Source organism: Micromys minutus (genome assembly GCF_963924665.1).
Source record: "Micromys minutus genome assembly, chromosome: 2".
Lineage (NCBI taxonomy): Eukaryota > Metazoa > Chordata > Mammalia > Rodentia > Muridae > Micromys > Micromys minutus.
In genome coordinates this window covers 22,036,586-22,057,461 of record NC_137971.1, presented here as the reverse complement: position 1 = coordinate 22,057,461, position 20,876 = coordinate 22,036,586, and the positions used below count along the sequence as shown (strand labels likewise).

General features: G+C 43.3%; 1 protein-coding gene across 4 annotated transcripts in view; it reads left to right on the top strand.

Moving 5' to 3' along the window:
- Positions 1-20,876, top strand: part of PLCE1 (phospholipase C epsilon 1) — a 283,791-nt gene that overhangs the window by 200,858 nt on the left and 62,057 nt on the right. For all 4 annotated transcript variants that reach the window (XM_080913304.1, XM_080913303.1, XM_080913305.1 and 1 more), the window contains exons 6-8: positions 2,918-3,176; positions 4,961-5,163; positions 16,625-17,300. In XM_080913304.1, coding sequence (XP_080769430.1) covers positions 2,918-3,176; positions 4,961-5,163; positions 16,625-17,300 — 1,138 coding nt within the window. The remainder of the gene's footprint in view (positions 1-2,917; positions 3,177-4,960; positions 5,164-16,624; positions 17,301-20,876) is intronic.

Sequence of the window (20,876 nt, the reverse complement as noted above, 5' to 3'; positions counted from 1 at the left end):
GGCTAGACCTCTCCTCCTAAAATCTCTAAAATCCTCTAAAATAGCACCCCCATCGGAAGGCAAGAATCTCCCCAAATGTTTAAACATATCTGTCAAAGTGGGGTACACTCTTTGAATGACCACTCAATTCTCAGGCTTTAGATCTAGTCCTGGGGTCTTCTGTCTTAGATTCAGGGATCACTTCATCTGACAGGGAGGCTTTTAATGATAGCCCCAAGCTCTATGACCAACTCAGTTACCATTCAGGCCCAGATCCAGGACTTTGAGTTAGCCCACCCCAACATATACCCCATCTATGAACTACTAGAACATGTGAAGAGCCCAGGTCCTGCAAAGCTGAAGCCTTGGGGTCTCAATGACACAGGGCAGCAACAGGATATATGGTAGAAGTCCCAGTGAGCAACAAGTATTAATAGTGTAGCAGAAGCCAGAGGCCTTGAACCAGACCAATGACTCATTGCAATGAATTCAAGTAAACACAGAAGGGTAAACTGTGCAACACACGGTGACACACTACAACTTCCAAGATGAGATGTTTGGTTTGGGGGGGAGGGGTTGCTTGTTTTTATTTTGTATTTTCATTTGGAGGGTTGACTGCAAGAGCAGAGGGTGAATATGAAGGGGGGGAGATGAGTGGGATTGGGGTGAATGATGTGAAATACACAAAGAATTGATAAGACATTCTCTTCAAAAGCCAAGGAGCTACTCCTGATTTTGTGTGAAATAAAATTGTTTCCTCTCAAAAAGAAAAGAAATAAGTAAATAAATAAAAAGCCCAAGCTCAGCTCCTTCCACAGTGTCCACTCTGACTGAGCTTACGAGAGACACCTCCACTGCCTTATAACCCTGTAAAGGCAGAAAGCATCTACAGAGCCATCTCCCTGAGCCTTTGGACAACTCCAATGAGCTGCCCATATTTAGGTAAGAGTTGAACAGTAGGCCATGATCCGCCCTGCCCAGGATGAGTGTCTAAGGAGTCCACTTGACACACCCAGCCCCTGAGGCTAAGCTCATGCTTTGCACATAAACCCTTTCACAGTACTCACCCTAGGGATGTTTCCAACTGTCTGGATTCCCTGTGTGGGATAAAGGAGGACAAGAAAGCATCGAGGGCAGGGCAGTCCGGACACACCTCATGATGCCATGACTACTCTTGAGCTATGGTGTCGCCTGTTGATCTCAGCAACAGTTTTAGACTAGGAAAAATATTCCATGTAATATGTTGTTCTGTGAAACATACATCAACACAAGGTCCCGGAGGGTGGTGTGGAGCTAAGGTCAAACTTCATTCTGCAAAAGGCTGTTTCTGCTAGAGTCTAAACTAGCAGGCTTCATGTATGCCAGTGAGGGACTCAAAGATTAGGAGGGACAAATAGACAAACTCTCTTTGGAAGCCTCGAAATATTCTTACAAACCATGTGTTCTGGTTTTCTTTCTGTTGCTGTGATAAAAACTCTGAGCAACAGCAACTTAGAGAAGGAATGTGTTATCGGTCTTACTCTTGTGGATCATAAGTCCATCACAGAGGGAAGTCACAGCAGGATGCCAACGAGAACTTGGAACAGAAACCTGGGAGGAATACTCCCTGCAGTATTCCTGGGCTCACACTCAGAGAATTTAATACAAAATGTTTTGAATATATCCATCTTTCCCCCAACTCCTCTTATAACCATCTTCCTCCCTCCTCCCTCCTCCCATTCCTCCTCCTCCTCCTCCTTCCCATCCCTTCCATCCATCTCTGATATTTCTTCTTCTTCTTCTTCTTCTTCTTCTTCTTCTTCTTCTTCTTCTTCTTTTCTTCTTCTTTTCTTCTTCTTCTTCTTCTTCTTCTTCTTCTTCTTCTTCTTCTTCTTCTTCTTCTTCTTCTTCTTCTTCTTCTTCTTCTTCTTCTTCTTCTTCTTCTTCTTCTTCTTCTTCTTCTTCTTCTTCTTCTTCTTCTTCTTCTTCTTCTTCTTCTTCTTCTTCTTGTTTCTGTTCCTCCTCCTCCTCCTCCTCCTCCTCCTCCTCCTCCTCCTCCTCCTCCTCCTCCTCCTCCTCCTCTTCTTCTTCTTCTTCTTCTTCTTCTTCTTCTTATCACACAGAGTCCAGTTGTGTCACCCCACCAGAAGTAGGACCCCGCTTGGAATGTGGTCAACCTACCAAGGATCACATCATTAAAGAAAACTGACTTCTCTCCCAGCAGCTACCAAATGCTTTTAGCTCCTCAGATAGTAGTGGGATTTTGTGCCTACTTCCCACGCTCCCTGCTGGAATTTTTGCCTGACTGCAATGTGCACAGCTCATGTTGTCACAGTTGCTGGGAGGTCAAGTGCGTACCTGCCCTGTCTTATCAGGAAGATGATTTCCTTTCTCTCTTACAATCTTTCCACTCACACTTCCACGAGAACCCTGCGCTTTGGGAGAGGGATAGAATAGGAATGTCCCCTTTAGAAATAAATCCTTCACAGTCTCTTGTTTTATGTGTGTTGATCAATCAGGGCTCCCTGTGCTCAATCATCTGCTACAAGAAGAACTTTCCCTGAGGAGGGTTGAGAGATGCTCTGATCTATGGGTATAGCAATGCATCATTAGGAGTCATTGTATTATTATGTCCCAAAATAACAGTGATGGGTGACTTCCTAGGTCTACAGTCTATCTAGTCATGGGATCTTGGCTCCTTGTAACAGTCCTCCTTTCCATCTCGTGGAGTGGGCCTTAAATCCCATCAGAAAGTGGTTAGTTACTTCTATACTATCTGTGCCACTATGCCACCAATTGAAGATAGGAATCCTAAATTATTAATTAATTAATTAAGAACACAGAAAAAACACTAAAAAGGCAAATGACAATAAACGTGTATGGAATCTTATGCAAAATGTAAGCTACATTGTCACCCCTTTAGGCTTAAAAAAATATATATATCATTTATTTGCAATAGGTCAAGGAAAGTTCTAAAGATGTGGCAGTTCATGGACCAGTCTGACATCGAGACCATGAGGAGCCTGAAGGATGCCATGGCTCAGCATGAGTCTTCTGCAGAGTACAAGAAGGTAGTGACCCGAGCCTTGCACATCCCCGGCTGCAAAGTGGTTCCCTTCTGTGGGGTGTTCCTGAAGGAGCTCTGTGAGGTGCTTGATGGTGCCTCTGGCCTCCTGAAGCTCTGCCCGCGGTACAGCTCCCAAGAAGAAGCTCTGGAGGTGAGCCTTTCCGAGTGCATAGTCCCCAGAAGACCCACCCAGCCTTCTGTGTACTCAATTGTGCGGTGGGAAATCACCTTTTGAGTTTAGAGCAAGCCTTGCTGGCTGTTGTTTATGGGTAGAGAGGAGATCCTTGAAAGTTCTGGAGAAAGCCACACCAGCTGTTTGGAGCCTGATATTGTTACGTCAGGCTTAATGTGATATTGTTGAGTACAAAGGGAAAAGTGTTGCTAGATTTTTGTTGTTAGTTTTGATTCCAAAAGTTGGTAAGTTTTCACTATTAGGTAGAACTATCTAGATTTAAATTTAGGATGATGTCAAATGAGACGAATAAATCGGTGGGGGACGGAGTGGGGAAGTCAGTAGTGCCTTCTCATCATGCATGTAAGAAAATGCACACACACACACACACACACACACACACACACACACACACACACGCACCATCTCATCCAGACACTCCAGGCTCTGCACCTTCCGGCCCCACTCTCCTAGACCTATGGCTTTTGCTCCTAAATGGGGAGGATGCTGTGAGCTTTAAGTCGGGACACTGCACACTGAGTAAGGGGCACTAAGAGGCTCACAAAATGTAAGGAAACCTCCCTTTGGGGTGTTTAAAAGTGAAATAAAAATCCTTTTTAAACATGTTAGGAAGAATTGTGAGGCATTATGTATTTGAAAATCTCAAGCCCAAATCTAGTTATTCATGTTCCCATCTATGTAAATGACAACACTCAATACTGACCCTTCACATACACACACACACAACACACACACTCATACATTCACTCACACACTCACATCCACACATACATACAAACAGATACCCATACACACTCACACACATACACATACTCACACACATGCATACACTCACACCCACATATACATACAGATACACATACATACACATACTCATACATACACGATACACATTGACACATGCTTGTGCTCACACACACACACACACACACACACACACACATACTAGCATCCCTTCTTATTTGAAGTGGGAAAACTCGAAACTTCAGCTCATTTCTTGTCACCTAAGAGAGGCATCACTTGGTCAAGGAAGACTTGAGATCCCCGGACATGGACATATGACAGACACTGTCTGTACTTCCTTGGTCTCAGCAGCTGGTATTAAAAGTTCTGGAAATGACAGACATGCTTTAAAACACCTCCGTCCCCACTCTCCCCAGCTCCCTGCTGTGGTGGTTGACGCCCCCCTGACTGGGCTGCAGCTCTTCCCTCTGATTCTGAGAGCTTCCTGGTCGTGACCAAGCCACAATGGTAGCTTCAGAAACCTCTAGAAGCTACTGTCTTCCAGGAGCACACATGGACAAGGCCGCCAAAAGACGGCTTTTTAAGTGTTTGCCTTGAGTCGGGTCACTTCATCTCGTTCCATGTCATGGAGCTCTTTGCCCATTCTCGTCTCAATTCCCATTACAAGAATAAAATGACTGCCCTCCTCTGCAAAGTGGCTAACCTTGTCCCTAGGGAGCCATGAAGTAATATTGTGTTCTATGTTATAAAGTCACAGTGCAGTTGAGATTCCTAGAGGTGCTGGGATTGTCACAGCAAGAAAGGGGCGAGGTTTGGGATTTCGTGTGGTGAGGTTAAAAATAAATAAATAAAAAATAAAGCTTTTCTTGAAGCCTCTGGACTTCAGTAAAATAGGCTCAGAGGTGATTACTTCCTTCTGTTTTGACTTAGGTCTCCTAGGTTAGGTCATTCAGACACAGTAAGCTGCAACGGTGCGTTCTTGAACTCTTTTTCTCTAGTTTGTAGCCGATTACAGTGGACAAGATAACTTCTTACAGCGAGTGGGTCAGAATGGCTTGAAGAATTCGGAGAAGGAGCTGACGGTCAACAGCATCTTTCAGATCATCCGGAGCTGCAGCCGCAGCCTGGAGACGGAGGAAGAGAGCTCCAGCGAAGGGGGCGACTCTAGGAAGAACTCCCTGAAGGACAAAAGCCAATGGCAGTAAGTTCCAGCGTCAGCGTGCATGTGGGTGGGTGCCTTTCTTCTTTTTCCCTTGACTAGCTTTTTCCTACTCCGTTCAGTTTTCACATTTAAAAAACTGATAAAGATGTGTCACTTTCATGCTTGACTAAGGTTGCATCAAATTTTACTTTCCTGTGTTGCGCCTTTGTTCTAAAATTACTACGTACATTTAACTTTTTCCATGAGTTGTAGCCTTTTTAAAGGTAAAGTATTTCTTATTTTTTTAACTGATAGTAAAATTTTAGAACTGCACGTATACATTATCCCTATAAACATAGCTGAGGCTATCCTTCTCTGTCTAAAACATCAACAATTGAGTTTCAAGATTGAAATCCCAATCTTTTCTTTACTTTATGGACCTTGTAATAGTGGCTCCTATTAAATCCTGGGCAGGGTGCTGGGGGGGATATTAAAATATTTTTGAATAAGATATATCAGTGTCGTAGGTATTGAGTGATACGCAGAACCAGCCCACCTGAGATCTGGGGTTCTAACATCTCATTTTGAGGAATGAGGAGGAGGGGGAGGACAATGACAACTGACAACCTTGTCCTGGAACCTCACTGTGTCACTGTGTGTCCCACAGTACACCCTGTTGTCCACACATCGTCACTTGCAAATGTTCATTGCAATGAGTGATGGCTCTGTTTCCAGGCCTCTGACTTCTGCTACACTATCTGCACGCGCTCCTCACTGGAACTCCTATCACATGTCCTGTTGCTGCCCTGTGTCGTGGAGATTCTGCAACTTCACATCTGCAGGACTGGCCCTTTCACATGCTCCAGAAGATCATAGATGGGGTAGATGTTAGGGTGGGCCAACTCAAATCCCTGGATCTGGACCAGGGAGATAGTTGAGTTGGTCAACCTGCTACCTCTTCTGGGCCCTCACCATGAGGGTGAGCTCTCCAGCACTGCTCTGGCTAACTCACACAGTTGCTGCAGCCAGCAGGGGTCAGGGTCAGCTCCTGCTCCCACATCCTCAGGCCAGCTCACCTGTGCCGCAGGGTCTGTGTTTTGCTGCCCAGTGGAGGTGCAAGGCCCACTCTCCTGAGTGCTGCAGTGGGACCAAGTCCTCCGTTCTCAGTACCCTAGCCCAGCTCTCCTGACATGTGGGGGTCAAGGAGGGGGAAGGCTTCTCTCTCTTGCCCACAGAACCCCTTGCCAAGTGAGCGCAGGACAAGGTCTGCTGTGCTTATGCCTCTGGAGCTGACTCATCGCACCCCTGACACCAGGCAAGGGTGTTGGAAAGGAGCTTTAAAATAGTTTGTCTGTCATGAGAAACTGCATTTTTGTAGATCACAGGGGAGGTCCTTTGTGTGCTGGTGTTCTGTTCTGTTCTGTTCTTTCTCTGCAGTGGAATAATTTTTGAAAATTATTGCATGGTTAGCATATAGAAAAATAGGTTTCAATGTAATATTTCATAAATATATACCATTACACTTTTTTATTCCATTCTGTTCTAATTGCCTCCCTCAGTTCTCTCCTTGATCTCTCTCCTTTCTTACCATCTATGCTCAAACAGCTCCTCCTCAGCGTTCAGGACACATATATTTCATCGCCCACTCTCACCCTCATCCCCTTAGGCCTTTACACTCTCTGTCATAAGTCATTTTTACCTTCTTGTCATTTTTTTAAAATCCAGATTCCATACTCCATATTGAAAGAGAACACGATTAACACGATTAAGTGTATGTGTGTGTGTGTTTGTGTGTGTGTGTGTTTGTGTGTGTGTGTGTGTGTCTTAGTCTAGCTTATTTCTCTTAGCGTAATGATCTCCCATTCTGTCCATTTTCCTTTGAATGACATGACTTCATTCACTGTGTGTATTTTCTATCCGTTCCTCTGTTTGTGGGTGTCTAGATTGGGTTCATACCTTGGCTTCTGTGACTAGTGAAGCAATAAACATGGGTGCTTATCTCTGTGAGGTGCTGACTTAGAAGCCTTTGCGTGTAGACCCAGGAGTGTCGGAGTTAAAGCATATCACTACACATTCTAGATAGCAATCTATAAAGGTACATAGCTTCTCACAGCCTCCTGGGCATCTCTTTTAAATGATAACCGATTTGACCCAGGTGAGATGGAATCTCAAAGCTACGTTAGTGTGCATTTTCTTAATGGGTACTGGTTTGGACACTTTTCTCTCCTCCTCTCCTTTCCCTCCCATTTCCTCTGCTCCCCTCCCTCCCTCTCTTCCATTTTTTCTTTGTTTTCTGACATAGGATTCTATGTAGACCAAGCTTGCCTCAAATTCCTATGTGGCTGTAGATGACCTTAAACTCCTGACCTGCCTGCCTTTATCTACCAAGTGCTGGGATAATAAGGAAATGTGTCCCACACCAGGAGAGTTGTTGAGTACATTTTCAGACTTGTATTGAAAAGTTGCATTCCTTCTTTTGACAACTGTCTATTCATTTTCTTAGATCTTTATAGAATCTAGCTGTTGACCCCCATTGGCAACATTTTCCCATTTCATAGACTGTCTCTCAACTGTGTTGATCTTTAACTTTGCTCTGCAAAAGAATTTTAACTGAATGTGATTTTACTTGCTGTATGACAAAACTTTTCCAACACACAAGTCTACTCACCCCACACAGGGATCCCATAACAGATCAAAATATGGGTATTATAAAAATCCTACTTAGTGAGCCAACGAGTTCTATTGGGCTTACTTACAAAAGCATAGTGAGGGGTCACTTACAAAAGTAGAAATCAACTCAAAGACAACTGCATCACCAAGGTCCACCCCAGGATGGGTAACTGGTCACAAAAGCTAGGAGCATGGATCACACTACACAGCCTGTAAGTAGGTGAGCAGGTTGGAGAGTGCCCCTTCTAGGGGATTCAGTTGGTTTAAACCTCTTCCAGGCATCTTGACTGCCTCGTGCTTTCCCCTGGCTGCTGTTCTGAGAATCTTTGTAGCTTAGCTTCTCTGAGAATCTTTGTTGCTGTTAAATGGATCTGAAGCCTTCTTGGTAGCCCAGCTTCCTTCTGTCTGGAAGGAACTCTCAGCTTTCGCTGTTTACTCTGGCAGGGATGTTTCAGGGACTTCCTGAAGCTATTTAAAGTTTTTTTTTTTTTTTAACCTTTCTGCTTAAGGAGCTTCCCTGAAAGATGGGATGTTTCAGTACGAGAGGAAACTGTTACATAACACTTGTCAACTACTGGGGTTAGTTCCTGTGATTTTAGTCTTTTTTTTTTTAAGTTCTTACCTATGTCTTGAAGCACTTTATCCATGTTTTCCCTTAGCAGTTTCAAAGTTCAAGCTCTTAAATCAAGGCCTTTGACCCATTCTTAGTTGATTTTTTTATGTTGAGTGAGAGATAGGAATCTAGTTCTTCTGGATATAGTTTTCCATGTAGAAGAAACAGTCTTTTCTTCAATGTATGTTCCTGATGTCTTTATCAAAGATCAGGCAGTGTTAGCTGTCTAGATTTATTTCTGGTCCCATTGTGTGTTCTATATGTCTATTTGCTGTGTCTGGATCAGTAGTGCGTTCTTCTTGTTATGGGTTGAGTCTCTAGTTTGCTCTCAGGAATACTGCCCTTTTTACAGTATTAATTCTGCTAATCCACCAGTTTGGAAGATCTTCCCACTTTCTGATATCATTGTCATTTTCCTTGAGGCTATAATGTATCCGTCGTAGAAGCCTTTCCTTGGCTAAGATTAGTTTCTTATGTGTTTTGGAGGTTTAGCTTGGTTTGGGGGGGGGGGGCAGGAGGCATGTCTTAATTTGTTTTGAAATAGGATCTTACCATGTAGCTCTTGTCCATTCACTATGTAGACCAGGTTGGCCTTGAATTCATGGAGATTCCCCTGACTGCCTCTAGAGTGCTAGGATTAAGGGAGGGATATTATACCGCACTTCACTGATATTTTTAAACAACCCTAGATGAAACATTTTCCCTGATTTTTCACTGCTGACATAAGAAAAAGCTACTGACGTTCCTACATTAACTCTGTATCCTGCTACTTTGCAGTGTCATCTGCTCTTTTGTAACTCTTTGTGATTATTGATCACTTTTACCAGTAAACTTTGAGAGATCCATTCAGCATTTTACCTAGTTCATTGTCTGCAAGTTTCGTGATCGAAGGGCCGGAGTGTTGGCTATGTTGTTCTCCTATAACCCATACTTCTGATGGTTTAAATGTCACTTCTGATTTTGTGTGAGCACCTTCTTATAGGGGATCTCGCTTTTGAGAGCTTACACCTCCAGTGTGCCTTACCATACAAGATGCAGTCAAGTACTTAAAACAAGGAAAGTGCAATGGGATGCCATTCTTGCATATAAATCAGAAAATGGAAAACTACTGTAAGTTTTGCTATTGAGTTATGGTTTATTTAGGGTCAGAGTTGTAAATACATCCAGTAGAAGAATAGAGCAAGGAGAGGGGGAAATGGAAGAGAAACAAGATTAAATAAACCAAAGGAAGCATAGGAGTCAAAGTGGGAAATGAGGGGAAGCAGGAAATTAGAAAAATAAAATGAAGGAAGGCTCTGCAATCGTGAGCAGACCCACAATCAAAATGAGGTAGATAAGTGAGAAAAAGAAAGGAAAAATTAAAATCTGATACTTTTTTAAGCCAATGTATCTAAAACATTCTAAAAGTACAGTAGAAAATAAAGCTAAAAGGGGGTAACATGAGAGACCAGAAAAAAGATTGTCCTAAAAAAAATGCATAGACAAAATCAGATAAATGTATAAAAAGGAGAATAAAAAATGAATACATAAAGCCTTTTAAAATATGATATTTATTTTATAATATTTTATATTATTCTATATTTATATTATACTATTTTATTTGTAGAAGTAAAAGCATTTAAAGGGGGACTTGGTACCCAGTTCCTCTCCACGCTGAGATTTTGTCTGGCTTGTGCTTGAGTTGGTCTTGAGCATGATGTCACAATTGCTGGGACTTCATGTGTGTCCAGAAAACACTATTTCCTTGAAGTCACTCGCCACCTCTGCCTCCTAGAATTTTCTCTTCTTCTGCAAAGGTCCCTGAGCCATGAGGAAAGAGATGAGATATCGACATCTCCTTTAGGGCTGAGCATTCCAATGTCTCTTTTTCCCTCCCACTGGCTAGTTGCGAGTCTCTGGGTCAGATGGTCCTGCAAGAAGCATCTGACGAGGGATGAAGGATGCACTGATCTATGGGTGCAGTAAACCATTAGCAGAATAATACTATTGCTTCTCCACTTAGGGCCCAAGGAGATGTTGACATTGATGACTTCTGGGAAGGAAAAAGCTAGCATCCTTCAGTGGATTGACTCCCATATATTGAACACACTCGAGGACAGACACTACACCAGTAGTTGGATGGCACAAACTGGGCCGGGGGTGGCAAAAATTTGGATTGGAGGGGAGGGAAGAACCTGGGGGGACATGGGAAGGGGGGATGAATATGATCAGAGGGCATCATGTGAAAGCCTCACAGAATTAAAGATAGCATTGTTTTAAAAATTAAAAAAGAAAGAAAGAAAACACACATGGGGCGGGGGTGACGGATTAAAGTGAATTCTTTCTGGGACCTTGAAAATGGGAGAATGCTGGTTAACATAGACCAAGGAGAAGGTAGGTCAGACTGCAGGATATATGTATCGGAGAATGTGGGCCAGACCCCTGAATATCTTACTTTCTTACATTTTATGCAGGTACTGAGTCTGTCTGGGGCAAGTGCCTGCTATCAGTGAGAGCTGCCTCATCATCTAGTATCTTCTCTTCTTTGCACACTAGGGCCCTCTGCTGGCCACACGTAGGTTTGTAGTCTATGGTCTAGGCACGGACTCCAGTCCTGCCAGGATTCCCTATTCACACTCCATAGGGTGGCTAATGTAGCTCAGAAAATTTTCCCAGGTTCACCGGGAGTGGAAGGAGCAGTCATTCCACTGAGATTTATACAGGTTGATCTGTCTTTGGGCTTTCAAAATCCTCTCAACTTTCATTACCCTGTGAGAGGTGTGTAGCTACGGCTGTCAAGGGGTCTACCTCAACTCCTTGGAGGCTTGGTAGCTCCAAAAGTTGCTCTATTGCTGGTCTAGGGCTCAAAGCTGTGAGAGGCCAGAATGATTCTCAGCTGATGAGTTCTGCTCCCAGCCACTGAGGGTAGAACCATCTACTCCTAGACCACATGCTGGCATTCAGCCTTCACATCCTCTTCAACCGCCTCCAGGATCGTCTCTTACCCTTGGGGGAATGGGGTACCGAGGGCCAGTTGACTCTGGTTCCTCACGTTGGGAGTCTTCTCCTTTCTTTAGCTGTCAGGGTAAGTGACAGACTCCCTTGGGACAGAACCTTTCTGAGCTGACTGAACCCTTCTACTGCTGGCTCTTCCCACCAAAGAAGTCACTCTCTCTCGGCAAGACCTGCAGCTGGATTTGAGGCTCTGGAGAAGTGTGGATCTGTCTGTGGTTGGGACTGCCAGAATCTTCTCTCTGGAGTCATCTGATTATACACCTTCCAGATGCCATTTCTGTTTCTGCTTTCCTGTGCCAGCGGGTCCTGCCGCCAGTGCTGTGCTCAGTGTGGTGCTCCTTCTGTTTGCTGCACCCTTCAGCCGGTCTGCTGCTCTCTCATGGATTTTCACCATTCTTCCTCTCTTTCAGTAATGGTTTCTGTCTCTCTCTGTCTCTCTGTCTTATCCTGACACTTCTTCACAGGGTCTCAGAGAGGCAGCTTCTAGTCTGCATCTGACATGGAAGTCACCTCTTATAAGAAACGTATTTCTGTTTTTCTATTTATTCCCTTGGCTTTTCCCTCATTACTTAATCATCTATATCCTAAGAACATTCTCTCCCACTGTCCATTTTTCCAGATCCTGTTGTAAGCATCCTGAGAATAGGGAAGAAAACCGCAAAGATGCAAATATTTATTTCACAGAGCTGGGAAGGCATATTGAAGTCCTCACTTTGAGACCTTTGTCCTAAGTAGTGGAAGTAATTTCCTGGCCCTTAAGTGACTGCTACTCCAGAAGGAAGCCCTAGATACATGGCAGGGAGGCAGGCTTTCATAGGTTTCCGGCAACCATCCCAGCAACCACTGTTTCCTTTATTTGCCTCTGTTCAGATCACCTTGTGAGATGCCCTGTTCAGAGTGTCTTAGGCATAGTGTTTTGCAGGTCCTAAAGGACAATGGAAAATGGGCTTTATTGAGTCTTAAAACAATAGCCTCCAGTCCCTGTTCATATGACAATGCCCAACTCTGTGAAAAAGATAAGAAAGGGAGAAAAAGGAAAGAAGAAGAGAGGAAAGAGGAAGGGAAGGGAAAGAATGGGAAGGGAAGGGAAGGAAGGAAGAAAGGAAGGAAGGGAAGGAAGGAAGGAAGATAAAACCAAGAAATCTGTCTCATGATCCTTCAGTTTATATCACTGCGTTAGAATTCCTCTTAAATCCTTCAGCTGCTCCTGCCAGAAAAGCCAATGGGAGTACTCAAAGAAACCCCAGAAAAAGTGGTCAGAAATAGCTCATGTCCACAAGGCTGGAGAGATGGTTCAGCAGTTAAGATCATTGGTGGCTCTTCCAAAGACCCTGAGTTCAGTTCCTAGGACCCACATGATGGAACACAAATGCTTATAGCTCCAGTTTCGGAGGATCTAACTCACAGTGTAACTCCAGTTTTGGGGGATCTAACTCACACACGCACACACACCAGACAGACATGCAAGCAAAATACCAAATGTGTTTGCTATACTAGCATGAGGACCTGAGTTCGATCCCAGCTCCTGCGTTAAAACAACAACCTGTGCACCCATAATCCCAGCAGAGGAGAGTTGGAAGCAGGATTTCCGATACTTGCAGACTATCCACTTTAGTTGAATGTTGAAATCCAGGTACAGTGAAAGACCATGTCTCAAAAACTAAGGTAGAGAGCAACTGAAGAAGACATTACCAACCTCTGACCTCCACGTCCAAGCCCCACACACTACTCCCACACACACATCGAAGGTCTCAGCAAAAAATGAATAGAACAAGGAGACAAATGCCACTGACATTTTGTAGCGGGCTTGTGCATCCTCTGCAGAGATGAGGACACGCCCAGAAAGCTGACCACACTTGCTTAAGTGAGAAAGAGCACAGCTAGAGTGTGACGCTGATAGAACTGCCCAGCAGTATTAAAGACATCAGCTGGACAGGAGTTCGTCCTTGGCTTCTCTTCACGCTGCGTCTTTGAACTTGGAACAGTTCTTGTATTAGTTAGGACATTGCCGTATTAAAACTCCATGACCAAAAACAACCTGGGGAAGAAAGGCTTTATTTTAGCTTAGAGCTCATCCTTTATTGTCTAGGGACTTCAAGGAAGGAACTCAAGGGAGAAATTAATGCAGAGGTCAGGGAGAAACCCTGCTTACTGGGTTGTTCTTCATAGCTTGCTTAGTCTGTTTTCAGATGTACCCAGAACCCTCTTCCCAGAAATGGCACCGCCCACAGTCATCAATCAAAAAAAAAAAAAAAAAAAAAAAAAAAAAAAAAAAAAAAAAAAACCTGCACTGCAGGTGGCCCATAAGACAATCTGTTGAGGGTATTTTCAGTTTGCGTCACGTTGACATGAAACAAGACAGCGCCGGTCTCTTGTGGAAAATAACTGAGTGAATAACTAACTATAACTGTGAAAAATGATAAGTTAATTAAAAGCACAATTTTGCAAAATGGTAAAACTTAAAAAGTGTTTTTTTTTTTTTTAATCGTGAGAAATAGCTGAATCAGCTCATATGGAAAGGTGATATTTTTCTGTTTTAAAACATAAAATTTAGTCTCTATCTGTTGGTGATTCATGTTCAAGTAGTCATTTTCTATAAAGTAATAAACTCTTACAAAGAAAATATATAAGCATGTTGACAAACAATCTTGTTTCTAATGTGGGATAGGATAGAAGCTTTTCAAAAGCGGAATTAAACCTTCTCTCTGAAAAAAGAAAACAAAAGGAAAAAACAAAACCTTCTTTTTGTTTGCATGCCTAAGAATGATGGAGCAGTTTCTTGCTGGCTGACCACTTCTCTGATCTGGTTAACATTACTTGGTTCATAAAGAAATCTTAATTTTCCATCTTATCCATTTTCGTAAACCCACAGAAAACTGTCTCCCGGGAGACTCAGGCTCTGAGCTCCATAAAATCCACTCTAAGAGACAAAAGATACTAGTAGCTTCCTGCTTAAAATCAATTTACTTCATTACAAACAATTGTCAATTTTATTTTGAAGATTAGTCCCTAGATGAATGCTTTTTAATGGAATCATTGCCATGTGGCATTGGTTCACTTTCTATTCGAAAATAAATACTGATGTCAAGAAACTCAGCCTCCCTGCACCCCTACATACATGCATAACCCACCTCAGCCTCCCTGCACCCGTACATACATGCATAACCCACCTCAGCCTCCCTGCACCCCTACATTCATGCATAGCTCACCTCAGCTCTGAGAGGCATGAACAGCCTTCAGAAAAGCCATATTATTTTTAGATCTAGAATTGTTTTTTTATAAAACTTGTAGTTTTTCACTGGGAAAACGTTGTTAAATTAAATAAAAACCAGCAATTCTATGTCTAAATTAACAGGTTATATTTAATTATTACCAATGCTCACAACGTTTCTTCTTTCAACTTTGGTTGGTTGGTTGGTTGGTTGGTTATTTGTTTGTTTGTTTGGTTGGTTATTTGTTTGTTTGTTTGGTTGGTTGGTTGGTTGGTTTCTGAAATAGGATGTTACATTGTAGTTCAGACTGTCCTGGAAGTTACTGTGTAGCTGAGACTGGCCTAAAGTTGTGGCAATCCTCCTGCCTCGGTTTCTTTGGTGTTGCAGTTACAGGTATCAGCTACCTCTCACCCTAGCCATTTCACTTAAAAATTTACCACAAAGTGTCACAGAAAAAAAATGTTAGTGGCCCCAGAGAGAAATTTAGATGTGACCTCTGGAGAAAGCCATTCCTGGGATACAGTGGCTGGTCAACCTGGAGCTGAGACAGCAGAGAAGAGCTCAAAGTAATGACGCCCGTCTCCCTACATTCGTAGTCGTGCCCTTTCCTGAGCCAGACCTGGGTGCACTTGTAACCTTCGCCGTGTCTGTTGCCCTCCCCTGCTCTGTGAGGTGACCATCTACTTTCGTAAGTATGTGGAGAGAGACTCTGAGTTTTGACAAGATCACACAAAACACAGGCAGCAGATCCACCCGTTCTTCTCAGCGTGACAGCAGAGGGCATGAGGCGTGAGGCCGTTGTGGAGACACCCACGAGTGTTTGGTTCTTTGCCTCTGAGAACACTTCAGAGGGGAACTAAGTTACCTGTGCGAGGTTTTCTCTCTTTTTAACTCTTTCTCATAACACGTGAAACATCAAGAAAGTTGGGTGACATTGTATGAGTTTGCACCTAACACTCAGACACTGGTTCCTGATATCATTCTACAGTGAAAAGAAGCAAGCTCCTTGAGGTAAATGGCTGACTGTGGGATGGAAGCGGGAAGTGAGGAGCCTGGAGTGTCTAACAGTGCCGCAAAGTAGGGAATGCTCCACAGTAGAGCAACAGATCGCCCAAGAGAGGTCTGAGTCTGTGAAAGAAGATCACCAAGAACTCCTAGTGGGCAAAGCAACCAAATAAATGAAGTAGGATTAAGTTATAACTCAAAGCCTTGGCTAAATATCCCCAAGTCTATACAGTAAGGAGCTGGCATGTAAAAATTGATAAGGAAGCCAACAAATGGGGGAGAAGAGAGAAAGCTCCTGTGTAGAAGAATTCCAAAAATGTAACATATAGCTTCTCCATTCCCCAGGAGGTGGGACATAACCCTTCTCTCTTTCAGTGTAATCTGGACATAGTAACTAAAATTCAATTAGAATATGTGGAAAAAATCTTTAGAAAATAAATTAATGATGATGATGACGATGATGGTGATGATGATGATGATGATAATGATGATGATGATGGTGAGGATGATGACAATGATGGTGATGATGATGGTGATGATGATGGTGATGGTGATGATGATGGTGATGGTGATGGTGATGGTGATGATGGTGACAACAACAGTAGGGTATGAGGTACACTACCTAAGTCATGCTGAAGGTCTGCATTAGTGTGTTGTCACGTTAGAAGTATATGCAGTTTATAAAGAGTGATAAGAATGGTACTTTATTGCTGTACCATTCGTCACCCAACCCCATAATCTCGGACTAATTTTGAGCAAAATGCCAGACAAATCCTAACTAAAACTCCTACAAAATACCTAATTGTCCTTCTCAAACCCGTCAAACGCACCACAGAGCATGCCTGTGGTCAGACACCTTGATAAGTATAAATAAAGTTGCCCAGTGGTGTTTAGCATTTTATATTTCCCATGCTTACTTGAATTTACAGCAGTTTGAGGAAAGCGTCTGCTGTGTGGGAAGAGCAGGCTTACTGTTGGTCCCCTTCTGCTTACAAGACAAAGCACATGTGTATCTCTTTCCCATCAGATTTCTAATTGGAGATTTGCTGGACTCAGAAAATGACATCTTTGAGAAGTCCAGAGAGTGTGACCCACATGGATCAGAGGAGTCACAGAAAGCCTTCGACCATGGGACGGAGCTCATCCCATGGTACGTGTTGTCCATCCAAGCAGACGTGCACCAGTTCCTCCTGCAGGGCGCTACAGCCATCCACTATGACCAGGACACACACCTCTCCGCCCGCTGCTTCCTGCAGCTGCGGTCTGACAACAGCACCCTGACCTGGACGAAGCCTCCCACTGCCTCCCCAGCCGGGGCCAGACCCAGGCTCGGTGTGCTTAGTAACTCGGCTGAGCCTGGCAAGTTCCCATCACTGGGCAACGCTGGGGTGAGCGGCCTGGCAGAGGGAATCCTGGATCTGTTTTCAGTGAAGGCTGTGTACATGGGACACCCTGGCATTGATATACACACTGTGTGTGTCCAGAACAAACTCAGTAGCATGCTTCTGTCGGAGACCGGGGTCACGCTACTCTATGGGCTTCAGACCACCGACAATAGATTATTGCACTTTGTGGCACCGAAGCACACAGCTCAGATGCTTTTCAGTGGCTTGCTGGAACTCACTACAGCTGTGAGAAAGATAAGGAAGTTCCCTGACCAAAGACAGCAGTGGCTCCGGAGACAGTATGTCAGCCTCTATCAGGTAAGGGGTGCTATCCAGCCCTCGCCCCAGAGTTGCGCAATCCTCAGGAGCAGACACTGGCATTTAGACTCCTAGACTCCCAGCCCTGTCAGTTACTCCTGTGTACACTTGGGCAGCTTCCCTTAACCTCCCAGGGCCACCATTTCCCTGTCTGAAAATGAATGAGCGGAACTTGAGCATAGGGTGTCTAGAGACTCGACAGAGCTCAGGCTGCGTAAAGGCAAAGAGTAAATTAATATGTCCGCCTGCTCATGGTGGGACCTCTTGTTATTCTGTGTGGGAACAGTGACTGCTCACTGCAGCTCTCACATCTGGAAAGGAATCCACCGGTACAGGCATCTCCCCAGCTGGAGGTCTCAGCTGGAAGCACTGACACATGGTGGCATGCACCTCAAATCCCAGCCCTTGGGAGGATGAAGAAGTCCAAAGAGAAGGCTTTATTTAATCAACTTATTTAATCTGGCATCTTCCTAAGTGTGTAACCTGGGAGACGTGTAATTAGTGTGAAGTCTATGCCCCGCTGCTAGGAAAGGAGGAAGATCCCAGAATGCCAGGAGGTTGTAGAAAGTTTTAAGGACTTTGTTCAACTCGGCTGCACATCCAGTCCCTGCGTTGGTTGCTTTTCTCGTCACTGGGACAAAAGACCTGGCAGCCACAACTTAAAGGTGAAATGATTTATTTTTAAGTCGCAGTTTGAGGGTACAGTCCACTGTGCCAGGAAGTCGTGGAGATGGGGTTAAGGCAGCTACCATGCTGCATCTGTGGGCAGAGAGAGTTGAATACTGGGGCTGCTCAACTTACTTCCTCCTTTCTCTGCAGTCCAGAACCCCAGCCTGAGGGATAGCACTGCCCATATTTAGAATGGGTCTAACTCCCCAGTTAGCCTGGTCCTGAAAGTCCCTCGTAGAATTGCCCAAAGGGTTTTTTTTTTTCTCCTTCTTCTTCTTTTTCCAAGTAGCTCTTTGTGCTCAAAGCTGCCTGTGGAACACACAGGAAGCAGGTGTGTTGTCTTGGTTGGGGTTTTATTGCTGTGAACAGACACCATGACCTATGCAAGTTTTATAAAGGACAACATTTAATTGAGGCAAGCTTATAGGTTCAGAGGTTCAGTTCAGTACCATCAAAGTGGGAGCAGGGCAGCATCCAGGCAGGCATGGTGCAGGAAGAGCTGAGAGTTCTACATCTCCATCCAAAGGAAGCCAGGAACAGACTGAGCATCCTCAGGCAGCTAGGAGGAGTGTCTCCAAGCCCAGCCCCTGAGTGACACACTTCTTCCAACAAGGCCACACCTTCTAATAGTGCCGCTCTCTGGGCCAAGCATATGTAAACCATCACATGTGTTCATTTCTGCTCTAGATAAACTAACTAGACCAGACTTTGTGATGTACAGCATCCGAATACAGGTTGAGTGATTTACACACACACACATGAACACAACTCCCACCATGCACTAGTACCAAAAAAAAAAAAAAAGCTATTTAATTTAATTTTACTAGCTAAAGTTTTTGAACATCTGTGTGATTTTTCTCTAAAATTATATTAACGGCTATATAAGAGTATTGCTTTATCCCAAGTTTGAAAAAGTGCTCATAGAAAATTAAAAGTATTTTTTCAACTTCAAAAATGTAATCTAATGAAAACGGGGGAACTGCGATGATGCGGATGTGAAAGGTAGAAGAGACGCGGTCCCCTTAGCTTCGTCAAGGACACTGTCAAGTCAAACATAGAGCCCACAGTCCTGAGTATTTAAATAGAGTTGTGAGCACCTGGAAGATTAAATATAGCAATATCAGGTAAGCATCTTGGCTGTAAGCAATGGGCACAAATTACTCACGATACGTCCCGGGAGGAAAATTTGACCAAAGGGTGTAAATTACTTTCATGATTTTCATAGAACAGAGATTTCAACATGTTAAAGTACATGAATTTTTCTTAAAAGATTTGATTTTTCTTTATTTGTTTGTTTGTCTGTTTGTTTGTTTTCCCCAGAGATAGAGATTGGCTGTCCTGGAACTCGCTCTGTAGACCGACTGGCCTCCAACTCAGAAATCTGCCTGCCTCTGCCTCCTAAGTGCTTAAAGGTGTGCACCACCACCGGGCAGGATTTGCTTTATTTTTACTTTATAATTAATTGTGTATCACTGTGTCTGTTGTGGGTGGTACATGTGCACGCAGGCCAAAGGCATCAGATTTCCTGGACCTAGAGTTATAGTCAGTTTTGAGTTGCCATGTGGGTGCTGGGAACCAAACTCTTGTCCTATAGAAGAGCAATCTGTTCTCTTAACCATTCAGCCATCTCTCCAGTCCCACGTGAAGACATTTTTAACTGAATCTGTTTTCTAGCCATCAACTTCTACACCATTTGCTAAAACTAAAAATGTGTGTTCACTCATAAGCATCCTTCACTCACAGTTGTTAAAAAGAGAAAAGAAAGTATCTCCTTTACCCATCCCAAACATGTTTATTATTTTGTATAAAACAACTCACACTGGATTTCAGTTTCCAGAAAGCCTCCTTGAGAGATTAAACCCAAGTATTGTTTTCTCCTGGCCTGGTTTTCTTTCTTTTTTTAAACTTTTATTTTGAGATTATAATTTAGCTACAGCATTTCTCTCTTCTCTTTCCTCCCTTCAAACCCTCCCATATATTCCTTCCCACTCTTTTTCAACTTAATAATCTCTTTTATTTTTTAAATTATATATATATATATATATATATATATATATATATATATATATATATATATCATAGTTAGAAGTCGGCTTGGACTATAACAGAACTTTGTGTTTAAAAAACCTCGAGAGAAAGATTCTGAGTGATTTTTTTTTCTCTTTCTTTCTCTCCTTTTTTTTTTTTTTTTTTTTTGGCTCATGCATCAATCACTGGTTAAGGGAGCATATTCCACTTTGATTGACAGATCCATCAATATATATTAGAAAACCAATAAAATAAAAGTTAAAGAAAGAAGAACTAGGCATAAAGGTCACAGACGTAAGTCACATGACAGGAGATCACCTAAAGATTTTTGGCATCAAGTGTTCATTATGCTGCAACCTAGGACCATACAGGATGCTAAAGGTGGAGTTCATAGATTAGGTCTTAAGAGCAGAAAGCCATTACCCACTAGGTTAAAGAAACAAACCTGTCCACAAAAATCTTCTTTATTATCTGCATACAATCTATTTATAGGGGCTGGAGAGATTGCCAGAGGCTAAAGCACTTGTTGCTCTTGCAGAAGCCCCAAGTTCAGTTCCTAGAATCTACATTAGGAGGCCCACAACTGCCTGCAACTTCAGCTTCAGGACACCTGATGGCCTCTCCTGTGCTCTGGGGCAATGGCACGAGTATATACACACACACACACACACACATACATACACACACACACACACACACACAAAGAGAGAGAGAAACAGAAAGAGACAGAGACAGACAGAGATTCATTTTTAAATCTATTTACAAATACTTCCTTGGAAGTATAAAGGAGGGCTATCCTTAAAAGGTTACAGTGTACAAACATAAAAAAGGTAGGTAAGTAGATAGATAGATAGATAGATACATACATACATACATACA